Raw genomic sequence first — 17,172 nt, forward strand, 5'->3', positions numbered from 1 at the left:
ATTATTCTTGACATTATAGGGCAAGGCTCTAACCTTTTACTGCCCAATACTCACCTGCTATTCTGAGTTAATTCAGCAAATATTTATTAAGAACTATGTGAACAACACTGTGCCAGATGCTGAGGAAGATATCATGATAAAGACAGGTTTCTGTCTTGTCTTCTTGGATTAGACTGCATAATTCAATGGAGGAATGATAAGTACCCAATCAAGTAATTAAAGGACAAAACCGAACATGACAACTGCATAAAAGAAGTAGAAACAAAATGCTACTTGGGGAAAGAAGAATAATTTTTGAGATTTGAGAAAGGGAAAAAGGAAAAGGGAAGATTATATGAAGGAAGTGATACTAGAAGCTAAGTCAAGTGGCTGAGTAGGATTTCAACAGTTGGAAATGAGGAAGAAAGACATGTAGGCATAAGGAATATCATGGTCAATGTTACAAAGCCAGGAAAACACAAGGATGTATGAGCAAGTAATCACATTTAGTAACACTTAGTGTTCATTGTGAGGCATAGTAAAATAAAAGCTAAAATGATACAGTGGTACTAGATTACTCATAGCTCAATTGCCAGGCTGAGCAGGGACTTTATTTGGCGGATGACAGGAACTCACTGAAGGGCTTTAAATCGAGTGAAGAAGAATTGTACATAACATGTCAGCAGTGTGAAAGAGATGGAGAGATTAATTAGATGGTTACTTCAGTAGTCTTAAGTGGAAAGTAAGGTAATAAGGGCCTGGACTAGGATGGTGGTAGTAGAAATAAGAAGGAATGGATGCAAAAAATATTAAGACTTGGCAATCAATTAAATGTAGGAGGTGAGGGGGAGAGAAAAATTAAAAACAGCCTGAGGTTTTGAGCAGAATAACTGAGTGAATGGCATTACTTCTCCTAACAGAAATAGATTAAGTCAGGAGAAAAAAATAAGTTTTTAAGGAAAGCTAACAAGGCAAGGCCAGTGAGACAATCACTCTCAATGATAGCGATATTAAAATTATAATTTATTGTGGGTATAATCAATGATAGCTGAGGAAATATATACATAGTAATATTAAAATAATCTCTGTAATTTTATCTAAGGAAAAAGGAAATTTCTGATAGAATTTTTTTAAAAGGATGTAGGAATCCTCAAATTTTAAGGCACAGAGAAATAGCTAATTATATGCATCTATTTTATAAAATGTTAGCCATCATTTTTTATTTAACCAAGTATTCAAATGATATTTTATAGGATAATAGCGACTAAAAAATTAACATGACACTTTAAAGTCTGTGGAGCACTTACATACATTATCTCATTTGATTCCCACACTACCAGGAGAGGTAGATGCTATAGGTATTATCCCCATTTTACAGATAAGAAAAGGGTAGCTCAGAGAGGTAACATGATCTGTCCATAGTCATAGATTTTAAGTGTCAGAGGGGGGCAATAAAAGTCAATCATTTCCTTATACTCCACTACCCTCTGATGCCTCAACACAAATAACTCAAAAATTAAAATGAATTTTTAAAAATCTTTCTTACTGGGGCAGCTAGGTGGCACAGTGGATAGACTGCCAGCCCTGGAGTCAGAAGGACCTGAGCTCAAATCTGACCTCAGACACTTGACACTTACTAGCTGTGTGACCCTGGGCAAGTCACTTAACCCCACTGCCTAGCCCCCCCCCCAAAAAAACCTTTCTTAGTTCTTCAACAATAACTTTAAGAACCTCCAAAACAATGTTTGACCAGGGTTAACACGTAAAAAGGGGAGATGTGGGAATCTGACTTTTTCAGAAAAGTGCTTTCATTTAGCAGCTTGAGGTAAAAGGAGGAAATTAGTAGGAACAGGACTTACTTAACTGCTTCCTTCCCTCTTCCCTTTACAGACGAGGAGGGGTTTGGCTTCCCTATTCTCCCAGTACTATCAACAGTTCTCCCTCCATATACATGATGAAAGCTTAGAGATGAACTAATAACACCAATAGGTTAAGGACCACTTCTGCAGGCCATGAGAAGTCACTGAAAGTTTTTAAGCATTTCTAATGAATCATTCCTAGTGACTTTTGAAGACTTTCTTTGCAGTGTTTACTGATGTTTATATAAAGTTGGGCAGTATATTATATATGTATTACTATGTTCCTTTGATTGAGCTTTTGATACAAAATAACTACGGAGAAATGTGCTAATAAAAATTATGAATGATAAACACTCCTGTTACCAAAAAGCTTCTTGAAGGTATTTCCAAAGCTGAAATAAAATCTTCCCAACCATCTATACAAAGATAAGTGCCCCATTTACTAACTGCCACCTCAACACAACATTCGTTAGTTTAAACTTCCTATTTCTTAAAAAATCACTCATGCTTAAGGATTAGAACCTGAGTAACCAGCCTAAAGCTATTCTGGCCAACTTAGCCAGGTAAACAAAGAAATGTGTAGGTACACAGAAGAGTCATTTTGGACCCCACCCTCTTCTGCAGTATCTTGATCATAGCTGACAAGAAAATGAATCACTGGATCTTGGTGTTAGGAGAGCCCTTAGATTTGTATCCCAAAGAGATCATAAAAAAGGGAAAAGGACCAACATATACAAAAATATTTATAGCAGGTTCTTTATGTGGTGGCAAAAAACTGGAAATTGAGGGGATGCCCATCAACTGGGAAATGGCTGAACAAGTTGTGGTACATGAATGTAATGGAATACTACTGTTCCATAAGAAATGATAAGCAGGAAGATTTCAGAAAAACCTGTGAAGACTTACATGAACTGATACTGAGTGAAGTGAGCAGAACCAGGGGAACATCATACACAGTAAAAGCAACACTGTGCGATGACCAACTTTGACAGACTTAGCTCCTCTCAGCAATGCAATGATCTAAGACAATTCCAAAGACTAAAGATGGAAAATGTTATCCACATCCAGAGAAAGAACTATGGAGTCTGAAAGCAGATCAAAGCATACTATTTCCACCCCCCTTTTGTCTTTCTCATGATTATTTCCTTTGGCTCTGATTCTTCTTTACAACATGACTAACGTGGAAATATGTTTAATATGATTGTACATGTAGAGCCTATATCAGATTGCATGCTACCTTGGGGAGGGGGAAAGAGAGGAAGGCAAAAATATTTAGAACTCAAAATCTTATAAAAGTGAATGTTGAAAACTAAAAATAGATAGACAAATTTTTTTTAAAAAGAGAGACCTTAGAAATAAGCAAGTGGTCCTAATCTTTTCTAAAGTATGAATCACATCTACTGGAAGCAGGTTTTGTCAACAGACAATGTCAACAGACATTGAAGGATCATAAAAGAGTGAAGAAGTCTTCCTCTCTTTCATCCTTTTTCCCTCCAAGATCATCAAATCCCAACAATTTGTCCAGAAAAAAAAAATCTCTTTCCTATTCTTTAATTCACTTTAAAAAAATACTTTCTTAAGCATCTATTTGATGCAAAGAACTGTTAGGAACTCAGGGTGGATCATCATCATCATAAAAGGCTCACAGCAATATAGTACTTTAAGGTTCATAAAGCACTTTACATACATTCTCATTTGATTCTCACAACAACCCTGGGAAACAGGTGCTATTAATATCCCTATGTGACATATATGGTAACTAAGAAGAAGAAAGGTTAAGTGCTTTGCCCAGGATCACATGAGAAGTATCTTGAGGAGGGATTCAAGTCCAGGCTTCCTGAATCCAAGACTATCATTCTAACACATAAAGCTACCTCTTTAAAACAGAGGTGTCAAACTCAGGGCAGCCTGAGTGCACCAAAAACCAATTTAAAATATAACTGGGGACAGATAGCCAGTAAAAGGATATGAACAAACAGTTCTCAAAAGAAGAACTGCAAAGTATTCACAAATACATGAAAGAATGCTCTAAAATCACTAATTATAAGAGAAAAGCAAATCAAAACAACTCAGAGGTTTTACCTCACACCTTACAGATTAGCAAAAATGACAAAAGTCAATGTTGAAAGGGTTGTAAGATAAGAGGTACACTAATATGTTGTTGCTAGAGCTGTGATATGGTACAACCATTTGCAAAGCGATTTGGAATTATTTAAACAAAGTGTCTGAAATGTCTATGTATTTTTTGACCCAGAGATTCTATTGCTAGGCCCATATTCCAAAGAAGTCATCAATATGAAGAAAGTTCCCATATATACCAAAATATTTATAATAGCACTTTTTGTGATAATAAAGAATTGGAAACAAAATAGATGCTCATCAATTAGCGAATGGTTAAACAAATTGTGGCACATGAATGTAGTGAAGTATTATTACTGTGCTCTAAGAATGATATGTAGGATGAATACAGAGAAGCACATAAAAATCTATATGAACTGATGCAGAGTTAAGTAAGCAGAGCCAAGAAAACATATACACAATAATTACAATAATGTAAATGGAAAGAACTAGACACCAAAAAAAATCAAAAATTAATTAACAAATTATGAAGATCAAGCAGAACTCAAGTGAAGAGATATGAGAGGACATCCCCAAACCACCCCTTTGTGGAGGTGGGAGATTCACAGGTGTTATACACACAGCATATTTTCAGACCTTTTCAATGTATCAATCAGTTGGCTGGGGTTTTTTTCCCCTCTAAAAAAATACTATACATCATATGGGATGGCTCTTCAGGAGGGAGCAGGATACTTGGGATAACTATAATGACTGAATGATTGAAGAAACAGAAGATGAATAAAAAAATTATGAAAAAAATTGGGAAATGTTTATCAGAATAAAAATGCAATACAAAATAGTTAATTTGTGACTTTCTAGGTCAACATGCAGTCTTCTGGGAGTTTCTATCTGAGTTTGACACTACTGCTCTACAAGACTCTGACCCTATTCTCAAGAAATTTACAATAAAACAGGAAACAAAAGAAGAGTATAGTAAGTGCCAAGTAGAGGTCCAGGCAAAATGCTAGAAGAAGATGAAGATGTGAACTAAGACGATTCAGTGGGAGTAGAAAGAAGGGAAAAAAATGAAACACTACAAAGACAGAGTCAGCAGCATTTGGACAAGGTCACATTGCAAGTTAATAGCAGAACAAAATCTTACTTAAAATTTTTTTTATATACTAGTATTAACCTATTGTAGAAAAAACGAAAAGTTAAACTCTTCAACAAGAAGCAGGCCAATCTACAAATATTTACCAAATACAAGGCCCTCTGTTAGGTACTGTTGGAAATATAGAGACACATGAGTCATCCTTGCCCAGGAGGAGCTTACAATCTAGTTGAGGAAGCTATAACAGTACACAAATGATGTTCGGCCTTTTTACAATTTAAACACAATTTACACCTTGAAAATATTTAATAAATAGATAGAAGAGGCAAATTATTCTTCTCTCAATGTTATTTTTCAACTTAAGAGAAAAAAAGTAAATGACTATCTTTTCAAAGACTTACCAATGATCTGAAGTTGTGATTTCATGGTCAATCCCCCCACAGACCCTGACCGTGAACTACTGCCAGACATGCCACCAACTGGGCTATGGACCTAGATGTGGCAAAGGAGACATTTTAAACATCATCATACACAATCTCATTTTAATAAACAGCATCATAATAGCACCAACAAGGCTATTCTCCATGTCCCAGCAGATGGCCCAGAGTAATTATTCTTTGCTGACCTAGTTATAATTAATTATATTAAATGAAAAAACCTGTAGAACAGATCCCTTTACAAGTCCTCATCCATGGAGTAGTCAAGCTCTTCATCAAAGATGTTTTAGCATGGCCTAACTGTATGGGCCCTACCCAGACTAGTTCTTTAAATGGTTCCTCCAAAAAATGACATTAAATGAAACAATGTTAGAATAAATTCAAGTGAGTTAGTGCCAAGCAGGGCTCTAGTACTAACCTGGGTCATGGTTAACCATCTAATTTGCATCTTCAATAATCATTCAAACTATATTCAGAAGAATCTCATTATATCATTTTAGTAATGTTATTGCAAAATAACACTGGGTTGAGGCAACAATATGTAGGGCATGCCTGTACCTGAATGCAATACAAAACATTCTTCAAACTTGACATGTTTTACAAAAGTTTGCATGGAGAAAGGGATAAGTACTTTCTCTGAGAACCATAAAAATGATAGAAGTAGGATTGAAAGCAGATGACTAACAAAGTGGAAGAAGAGGGGGAAGGTTAAGCTAGGGTGCATTAACAATAACAGAAAACGAAGTAGTTAACTTAGAAACAACAGCCCTGGCTGCATACTTCAGCATTACATTTCCATTTTCAACTACATATGTATACAACTACATATGTATACAATTTTTATTTCACTGAGTCTGTTAAGATGAGATGCTACTTGTACAATCGATAATATCTGAAACATTCATTTATTCAATGAACATTCATTAAGCACCTACACTATAGAAGAGATAAAAAGTTTAAGACATGGTCCCTTGTTCTCAAGTTACATTTTAGAGGGAAAAGAAGACACAGACACAGATATTTTATAATGCATATTATGTAATAAGCACATTAGAGATTTCTAAAACAAAATATTATTTATGAGAAATTCAAGATAGAAAGTTATTTCTTACAGAAGGGATGAGGGAACGCTTCAGGGAAAAAGTGGCATTTGAGTTGGAATTCTAAAGAATGGGTTTGAATTCCATGGACAGAGGGGCAAGGAGGACATTTTAAGCATAGAGAACAATAGCAAAGGCATCAATGTAAGAAAGTGTAGGATAAGTTTGTAAATCAGAAAATAATCAATCCAATTTAACTGGAGCAAAGAGTATGCTCATTTTGACTACGCATTGGAAGGACAAATACTGAAGCTTGAATAATTTGGCCACATAACAAGAAGACAGGACTCACTAGAAAAGGCTCCGACGTTGGGAAATACTGAAGGCAAAAGGAGAAGGGAACTACAAAAGTTGAGATGGATAGATAGTTTCATGGAAGCAACGAACATGAGCTTGAACAGGCTTCAGGAGATAGTAGAGGACAGAAGGGCCTGATGTCCTATGGTCTATGGGGTCACAAAGAGTCAAACACGACTAAATGAATGAACAGCAACAAAAGAGTGTGTGAAGCAGAATCACATAAAGTAAGGCTGGAAAAGTAGACTGGTACCAGAATGTAGAAGGCATTGAATACCAGGCAAAGGAATTCCAATATAATCATTATCCAATTCAAAGCCCCTGAAAGATTTTTGAGGGAAGGAATGACATGATCAAATCTATGCATAAGGAAGATTAGTCTTGAAGCATACAAAGGAATAGATTAGAGGAGATTAGAGGCAGGAAGATGTTAGGAGGTTTTGATAATAGTTCAGATAAATGTTAATAATTACATTTTCTTGGGTAGTTTCATAGGAGTAGAGATAATAGAATCAATTTTGATAGATGCTATGGACATAGAATTGGCAGATCTTCATAATTGAAATATTTACTACTTCTATTTTCTCACATTATGCTCATTCCTCTGCCCATCGTGACTTTCTGGACTTCAAAATCATGATTCTATTCTTCTGTCTCATTCTGGAACTTCCTTCAACACCTGGGTCCTCCTTGCCCTGGAACTCAACTCCTGTGGGCTGCTCACTATAGAAAATCCCTCCACCCTCTTTTTCCTATTGATGAGTTCCTCCTGAAGCCTTCATTTTTGTGAAGGAGCATAGGCTAGCCTTCCTTCCTTTCCTTTCCTGTCTTGTTCCTGACTTTCTTGACTTCCAAATAATATGCTAGGAACCTTTATTACCTTTGTCTCCCATTTCTGCTCCCTTTTCTATTGAATGGTCAATAGAAGCAATTCTCATTTTATTTTATAAAGATCTAGATATTTCTAAATATGAAACTGTAAGGGACCCATCTTGCCATGACCAAATTTGATATATTTACTCTTACTTCATCTGAATGAGTACAGTTAACACTTATTTTGTGATAGTACAGTAAAAGAAGTCTTTGTAACCTAATAATCTTACTATGTTTTGACTATGAGTAAATGATGAATTTTCTGATTTATCAAAGTGATACACAAATTTTACTTTAGTTGATAATATATCTGTGTAATATGGAATGACAAAGAATTGGAAATTGAGGGGATGGCCATCAGTTGAGAACAGCCGAATGAGCTATGGTATATGATTGTGATAGAATACTATCATGCCATAAGAAATGACAAGCAGGATAGTTTCCAAAAAACCTGGCAAGATTTATATGAACCATGAAAAGTGAAGTGAAGTGAGAAAAACTAGGAGAACTTTTACAAAGTAACAGCAATATTGTAAGGATGATCAACTGTGAAAAACTTAGCTACTCTGATCAAGACAATGATCCAAGACAATTCCAAAGGGCCCATGATGAAAAATGCTATCTACCTCCAGAGAGAGAACTGATGAACTCTGAATGTGGAATGAAGCATTCTTTTTCTTGGTTTGTGTTTTCTTTTGCAACATGGCTAATATGGAAATATTTTTTGTATGACCTCACATGGATAATCAAAATCAAATTGCTTGTCTTCTCAAGGAAGGGGGAGGAGCAAGGAGGAGAGAACTGAGAACTCAAAATTTTAAAAAATGATTATTAAAAATTTTTTTACATTGGGAAATATTTAACAAAATAAATTTTAAAAATTAAAGACATAATAATGATCTCAATTAGTGGTTTAAAAAAGTGAGTAATAATACCATTAATGAAATCATATTTTGAGAAACTCTGCACCAAAACACAAACCCACCCATCACATTAATAACATTATGGTTACCATTTTGTTAAAGAATAACTATTAAAATTGTAAAACATTTTATCATAAAATACTGGTCTTAGTATTTTTCAACGGTACAATGTCTGGGTATAGAACCCACAAGCTCTATAAATCTAGTGATAAAATCTTCAATATTCCACTACAATCACATACCAAATTATCTACCCAATTTCCCAATATTTGGGGCATAACAGCTGTTTCTTTTTTTTTTTTTGCTGATACAAATAATGTTATTATTAAGATTTTTGTAGAGCTAGGTCTTTTTTCCTTTGAAAAATAATCTTTGTGTAGGATTCTATTAGTTAGAGAGCAGTATATCAAAGAATACTGTGGAATTATGATTTTCATAATAATCAATATGTGTAATGAATATACTAATAGATTTGATTCTCAGAACTGCCTTTTCTAGCTTAAGTCAAGATTTACAATGCAGCTTAAAATGATTAATCAAACTTTGACAAAGCTCAAATCCCGGATCTGGCTGAACAAGTTGTGGTATATGAATGTAATGGAATAATACTGTGCTATAAGAAATGATGAACAGGCAGACTTCAGAAAAACTTGGAAAGATTTATATGACCTTATGCTGATTGAAGTGAGCAGAGTGGCTTCCTTGTGGCTGTGTATCTGAAGTGAAGCGAATCAAGGGCTGTAGAACCTGTTCCTGGTCCTGTGACCCACCAAGTCATGACCCCCAAAGACTTGAACAATACTGTTGCCACAGAACTTTAGGACACCTGTACCTTATTGATTGTGGAATTTGTGGGCTGATCATGGGAAACAACACTGCCCTGGAAATGAATGTTTGTAATCTAACTCCACCCCCCCTTTCTACTTGTTATTTATGTATAAAATCTCTGTCTTCACTTTGTGGAATTCTGATTGGGATAATTCCCGATTTGCAAATTTGTTCCTCATAATGAAACTAATTAAACAGCTACTTTGTCTCTGGTCTGCTGTTTCATCATTTTCAGGTTAAAGATTTGTTCAATAAAAATGCTGTTAACAATACCAACAGTTTTACCTCTCTTTCAGATGCTGCCATATTGCTTTACAAAAAGACTAAATAACTAAATAATAATACATAATAACTAAAAAATTCATTTTTTTCTCTTAAAGAACAGCCTTAACCCCAAATCACTCTGGTCCCAGACCAAGCCCTACTAGGTCACTGTTTGGGCCCTAGTTTGGGCTCAGAATGAATGTAAATACCAATTGTTTCTGCTTTCACCAGAAACCCTGAAGGTCTTCTCCCAGATCTATTTTGGGGGGGAGGAGGCTAGGTAATGGGGTTAAGTGACTTGCCCAGGGTCACACAGCTAGAGAGTGTTATGTGTCTGAGGTCGGATTTGAACTCAGGTACTCCTGACTCCAGGGCTGGTGCTTTATCCACTGCATCACCTAGCTGCCCCTATTTTTTTTTTTAAAAGAGGCCATTCTTTGCCTCATTCCTTAATCACTGAATGGGTGCTGCCTCAATCAAACTGAGACCTGTTAAAGACTTTAGCTTGAAAAGGCCATGGTCCCGGATTTGGCTGAACAAGTTGTGGTATATGAATGTAATGGAATAATACTGTGCTATAAGAAATGATGAACAGGCAGACTTCAGAAAAACTTGGAAAGATTTATATGACCTTATGCTGATTGAAGTGAGCAGAACCAGGAGAACATTGCACACAGAAACAGCCAGATTGTGTGATGACTAACTTTGATAGACTTATCTCTTCTTAGCAATGCAGGGACCTAAGACAATTCCAAGGACTCCTGTTGGAAAGTGCTGTCCACATCCAGCAAAAGAACTACGGAGTATGAATGCAGATGGAAGCATATTATTTGCTTTCTCTCTCTCTCTCTCTTTTTTGTTTCTTCTTTCTCATGGTTTCCACCACGGGTTCTAATGCTTCTTTACAACATGACCAATGTGAAAATATGTTTAATATGAATGTATATGTTGAGCCCATATCAATTTACACACTGTCTGAGGGTGGCAGGAGGGGAAAGATGGGGAGAAAATTTGGAGCTCAAAATCTTATGGAAGTGATTGTTGAAAACTAAAAATAAATAAATAAATTTATTAATTAATAAAAAAAAAGAAAAAGCCAAGGTCCCCCGTCTGCATCCGGGGCCACCTCCAGTTGTCCTGATTCATATCTGGCCAATGGACCCATATGACTCTGGAGGAGAAAGTGAGGCTGATGACTTTGCATAGCCCTCTCTCACTTAAATCCAACTCACTGACACCTCCCTGATGTTATGGCCCTCTTCAAGAATGAAGGACAAACAGCAACCTGTCACAAGGTTAATATTTCCTAGTAATTAAGACTTGAACTTTTGGCATTGCTTTCTCATCACCTAAAACAGAAATAGTCTGCACTACTCAGGCTTAACAGGTTTCCTCATTGCCATGCAAGTCTTCCATACTCATCTCACCACCACTCAAATGCTAAGGCAAGGCAGCTCCACCTAAGTGAAATAATACGGTATCTTTACTAAATATCCTTCCCATGCTATTCAGTAAACTTCCTTTTATTAAGTTATATAATGTTTCATCCCATTCAGATCCAAAGCCAACTGAGTGAGTAGCAAAGCAGCAATGCAATCATCAACACAGGCAGCAGCAGAAAAAAGCCCATCATAGATCTTTGCTGATAATCTTTTTCCACACTGCTTCCAGAATAGTACTCACAGTCAATCCCATAACTGACCTTTGCCCAAAGATGAAGAGTTGGAAGAGGAACCCTGGCCTAACAATGAAATGGACTCTTGAAACATCTTTGTCACCATGTCCAGTTACTGGAGTTGGATATACTACTTCTCAGCAGCCATTTGAACGATGAATCCACCACCCTAGGAATACAGAATGGCCTCTCCAGTCCAGTGGCTTCTTGGATCCAACTCCAAGTAGACTGAGCTGATAAGGACAGGCTGCTTACACTCCCAGTTGATCCTCTTCAATCCTTTCTTTTCCCCCATGTAGAGTTGACATAACCTCGAGGCCTCTAATCACTGAGATGAACCAGGAAAAGACTCAAAGTTACCTCAATTGGTAATTCTTTTTTCTAAGATTGTTTAAACAAATTCTTTCAAGGAAAGATTTGGACCAGCTGGCAGAATTATTTGAAGAAGCCTTGCTTTCTAAGCACTGCGGGGGAGGGGGGGTCCCTGAGCCACAATGAGGATTGATGACTGTGACAAAATCATCATGTGTATTGTGATTCTGATGTTGCTGGTCTTGTTCTTATACTTTGTGACTATTTACAATGGGAGATCCACTGTGAGCTACTCTCTGCTCACAACATGGATTATTAAGATCTGGGAATGCTTCTGAAGGGGAAAGGTAAAATCTGGAATTTCTGATCTTGATTAACCGAGTTCCTTCAGGGACTGTTCTTTCTTTTTTTTTTTTTGGTGGGGAGGAGTGGAGTAGGAGGGTGCTTTTGTCTCTTCCTCCAACCAACCTATGTAAGGCTTTAAGAAGCTCTAGACCAAGACTGTCTAGTACTTGTGATTTATGGCTGCAAGGCCACGTGAGGAACTCAAAGAACTTTAGGATATTTTAAAGGATGAGATGAGGCAGGAATAACATCTACTATTAACAAAAAGATGGATGGTTCTTTTAGACTAGTTTTTCCCCCAAAAGTTTAAGCAAACATCCTTGGTAGCTAACTGGTCAAGGTGACTGAGGCTTGAACTTTTTTGTAGCTTCCTGGTAGAGTGCCTAATGCATATAGACTCAGCACATAATTAGTGGGTGCCCACCAGGCTTAACTACTATGTGGGTCATCACACCCTCGTTGGCAGACTATCCTAGCAAATAAGTGAATGGACCTGTGCCAACTAAGCCAACACTATATTCTGTGCTGAATATTCTTTATATGCTACTGCTCAGTAAACCTTCTCTTATTGAAAGACATATGGTTAACAAATGTCTGACTTCATTCTAATCCTGAACCTAACCCAACAGACCAGCCTGAACTAATCTTGGTCCAGAACAGAAGCAAAAAGAATTCCTGTCATTTTATTAAAGTTAATATGTGAGTATTTTATATCACAATAAGTGGAGTTTATAGTTTTGTGTATACTTTTTAAATTCTTGTTTTTAGGGATAGCTAGCAAATTTAGAAAAAGACATTTTTAAAAGACTCTATTATGTCTCCATAGAAGAAGAGTGTCCTCTACCAATTCATAACCGATTTATAACCAAACACTTCTCTCAAACAAAAGTTTGGCAAGTTAGTTAAGAGAAATTACTAATCGATTTTCTTCTGTGGAACTATAATTGAAAATAAGGAAAAACTGTATCTTGAAACAAATGTTTTTGCAGAATGGGAAAGAGCATCAACCTAATAGGCCAATCTAAGTTCTTTCCAACAGGGCAGTTCTAGTCTAAATTTTTCTTTTTTAAAAATTATTAAAAATTATATTGATCATTTCATCTCCAGAGAAGGTCAACAGTAAATCAGATGATATAATGAAGCCAATGAATGCTCCCTCTTTGCTTATACCTTAAAGTTAAACATTTAAATCTTCTAAAGATTGGCCTCCTAGGAACTTAATTATTTGGTAAATGAATTGTGGCACAGGAAAATTAATGTTTTAATTGTTTGTCAATTCATTTTACATATACAAAACCTTACTTTGATGCTTCATCAAGTGTAGAGGGCTGTATTCCAGGAGTGAAACTTTGATAAACTACCAAAATGAGATGGCTCCAAGGCTGGGTCCAGCAACAGAATGTAGTCTGCTACCTGAGGACCAGCCTAAGTAAAGGAAAGTTTATCAAAGAATGTTGAACACTACATTAGTGGTTCCCAACATTTTTTTGTTCTTTGAACTCTTTTCAACAACAACGACAAAAAATGTGTGAATCCCCAGGGTAACTTAATATACTATTCATAATATTCAACAATTATTTAATTGCTTAAGGCATTGTTAAAGAATTTTAGCAGGAACCTCTCGGACTATAGTCAAAAACCACTAAATGGAAACCACTGTACTAGGTGGGAAATTTTGTAGTCCTGTGTGCTCTTCTACCCATTCTGCTGTGATGGTAGTAGCAACATGGCAGAAAAGAAGACAGATGGTGCTAAGAATCACACAGTTTTTAAACTACTTACTTTGTCTACCTAGCAATTTAATTTCTGAGAAGATTTTTGTCCAATGATCTGTAAGTTAATACACATTAGTGGAAATGAACAATATCCATACTGATATACCCAATACAAATATAAATGAAACCTGAGAACAAAAAAGTTGCATTTAAATGAAAAGATAACTCACAGGTTCTTCTTTGAAGAGGCAAATAAAAGAGTAGGCAGAAGTATTCTGTCAAAAAGAATCATTCCATAAGATACTTGGTCATCTCATCTTTCAATATTCTTGACAGCACAAACAATCAGAAAATAATTACAGTTGATGAGCCAACATGTTGCAGAAGATAAAAGAACTACAGAAATTCTGTTCACTTCTTACTTAAAGCTTATTACAAAAACGCCCAATTTTCCTCAATTCTTATGAAAATCTTTACTTAACCCTACCCAACATCTCAAGCTATCATCTTATATATTTCTCCCTTTCATTACCAAACTCCTAAAAAGAGCTGTCTACACTGCCTCCAATTCCTCACCATCCATTACCTTACAATTATGTCTCCACCCCCACAACTAGACTAAAACAGCTCTTTCCAAGGTTACCAATGATCTCAAGTCCAAAATCCAATAGTCTTTCCTTCAACCTAATCTTCCATGATTTTGTCAATCAAACCCTCCTTCTCTTAAATACTCTCAATAATGCTTCCATGCCACTATTCTCCCCTGATTCTTGTCTTACCTATTTGATCAATCCTTTGTGGATTCATCATCTACCTCCAGCACTAAGTATGGATGTGTCCCAAGATGATCCCATGCATTCAATCATCTCTATATAGAAGACTCTCAAATCTATATTGTGCAGTTCTAATCTTTCTTCTGAACTCTAGCCACACACCTCCAAATGCTTGCTGGACACCTCCATCTGGATGCCACTAGTATCTCAAAGTCAACATGTACAAAAAAGAAGTCAACATCTTTCACTCTGAACCCAGCGCTATATCAGACTTCCTAATTTCTTCTATCAAGGTCATTTATCATCTTCTCAGTCACCCAGATTTTCATCATCCCACAGCCATCCCCAATTCTATGCTCTCTGTAAATCCCCACATCAAATCAGTAAACAATTTTTTTGTAAATTCTACCTCCACAGTATCTCTTTTCTCCATTGGCATAGCCATCCTCCTAGTTCAGCCACTCATACATCATTTTTTAGTTGTGTTCAAATCTTTGTGACTCCATTTGAGGTTTTCTTGGCAAAGATACTGGAGTGGTTTGCCATTTCCTTCTCCAGCTCATTTTACAGATACAGAAACTAAGGCAAACAGAGTTAAGTGACTTGCCCAGGGTCACACAGCTAGTTAGGGTCTAAGGCCAGATCTGAAGATGAGTATTCTTGGCTCCAGGATCAGGACTGCATCCACTTCTACCCCACCTCCAGCCTAGACTATTATAATAGGTCACTTTGGTCACATGACTAGAAGTCTCTCTTCTCCCCTACTGAGCTTTGATGCAGCTGCCTTTCACTAAAGTCCTATTGTGATGCTTCACTGTGAAATAGAGGTGACCCTTGGTTCTTGAAGGCTATGCTGGTAGAGTATAAGTTCGGGCAGGTTCTACCAAGCTGGATGTTTCAAATATATGCCTGGTGACAGAAGATATAAGGATATGGACTGGCTCTGTGATTTTTGTATACAGGAAACTCTCTCTACCAATACATTTGTACCTTCTCTGCAACTTGAGTTTTACAGTCACCTATAACATTGAAAGTTTGAACGACTGGAGGGTCACAGAATCTTACATACGCGTAAGCAGCAGAACTTGACCTGGGTCTTTCTAGCTCAAGGTCAGCTCACTCTTCACTATGCCTCTCAGGATTATATATATCTGTTGCCTATGGACCAGGTCAACTAAACTCAAAAGACATTCATAAGCGTCTCGGCAATAGTATGATCAAAAATGAGACCACAGCAACTCTCAAAGATAAATTCTGGAAGGGCTTACAAGCTTCACCCATATGAGTGAAGCACCCATATGGACTAAATTACAGATGCAAGAAGTACTGAAGAAGACACAGGTCCGACCATGCCCATACCAAATTAACAGTTTCCAATGGCTCTCTATGGGTTCTAGGATAAAATAGTCTATGTGACAAGCACTCTTCAAGAGCTAGAGATACAAAAGAAAGGTAAAAATCAGTCCTAGCCCTCAAGGAGCTCATAATCTAATGAGGGAAACAATATACAAACAACTATTTACAAACAAGCTACAGACAAAATAAATCAACAGAAGATAATAATCAACAGCAGAAGGTACTAGAATTAAGGGGGATTTGGCAAGACTTCCAGTAGAGAGTGGAGTTCTAGCTGGTACTTGAAAGACGTCAGGAGGTGGAGATAAGGAGGATAGGAGGAAGCATGAAGGACTTTGAATGCCAGAGGATTTTATATTTGATCCTAGAAGGGAGAGTGAACCACTGGAGTTTATTGAGTTGGTAGAGGGAGAAAAAAGTGACATGGTCAGACCTGTTCTTTAGTATGACCACTTTGACACCTGAGTGAATGGAGTGGAATGGGGATAGATTTGTGACTATCACACCAATGAGTAAGTTACTGCAATAGTCCAAATATAAGATGATAATGGCCCATACCAGGCTGGAGGCAGTATCAAAGGAAAGATGGGCATATATGCAAGAGATGTTATGAAGGTTAAAATTCACAGGCCTTGGCAACAGATTTGATATGGGGAGAGAAAATGAGTGAAGAGTTTGGAACAACATTTAGATTACCAGAGCAGGGGACTAAGAGGATGGTATTGCCATTAATAGTAATAGGGAAATTACTTATATCAAAAATGAAAGGGGTAAATTCGCTACCAGTGAAATTAAAGCAATTATTAGGAACAATTTTTGCCTAATTATTTGCCAATAAATCTGATAATCTAAGCAAAATGTATGAATATTTACAAAAATATAAGTTGCCCAGATTAACAGAAGAGGAAAAAGAATACTTAACCCAATCACAGAAAAAGAAATCGAACAAGCCATCAATGAGTTCCCTAAGAAAAAATCCTCAGAGCCAGATGGACTTACAAGTGAATTCTACCAAACATTTAAACAATAATTAATTCCAATATTATATAAACTGTTTGGAAAAAATAAGTAAATGAGCAGTACTACCCAAATTCCTTTTATGATATAATAATTATGCTGATACCTAAACCAAGAAGAACAAAAAACAAAACTGTGGACCAATTTCCCTAACGAATATTGAGGCAAAAATTTTAAATAAAATATTAGCAAGAAGATTACAGCAATATTATCACAAGGATCATATACTATGACCAGGTAGGATTTATGC

The 17,172-nt window shown here is 36.5% G+C and overlaps 1 protein-coding gene across 3 annotated transcripts in view; it reads right to left on the reverse strand.

The window, feature by feature from the left end:
- Positions 1-17,172, reverse strand: part of ITCH (itchy E3 ubiquitin protein ligase) — a 143,945-nt gene that overhangs the window by 94,516 nt on the left and 32,257 nt on the right. For 2 of the 3 annotated variants that reach the window (XM_027867086.1, XM_027867088.1), the window contains one exon: positions 5,409-5,499. In XM_027867086.1, the coding sequence (XP_027722887.1) occupies positions 5,409-5,478 (70 nt within the window). In that variant the 5' untranslated portion in view covers positions 5,479-5,499. Of the gene's footprint in view, positions 1-5,408; positions 5,500-11,431; positions 11,733-17,172 lie in introns of all 3 variants that reach the window. The other variant, XM_027867087.1, reaches the window with a different exon arrangement.

Source organism: Vombatus ursinus, unplaced genomic scaffold (genome assembly GCF_900497805.2).
Source record: "Vombatus ursinus unplaced genomic scaffold, bare-nosed wombat genome assembly UNPS02014785.1, whole genome shotgun sequence".
Taxonomy (NCBI): Eukaryota; Metazoa; Chordata; class Mammalia; order Diprotodontia; family Vombatidae; genus Vombatus; species Vombatus ursinus.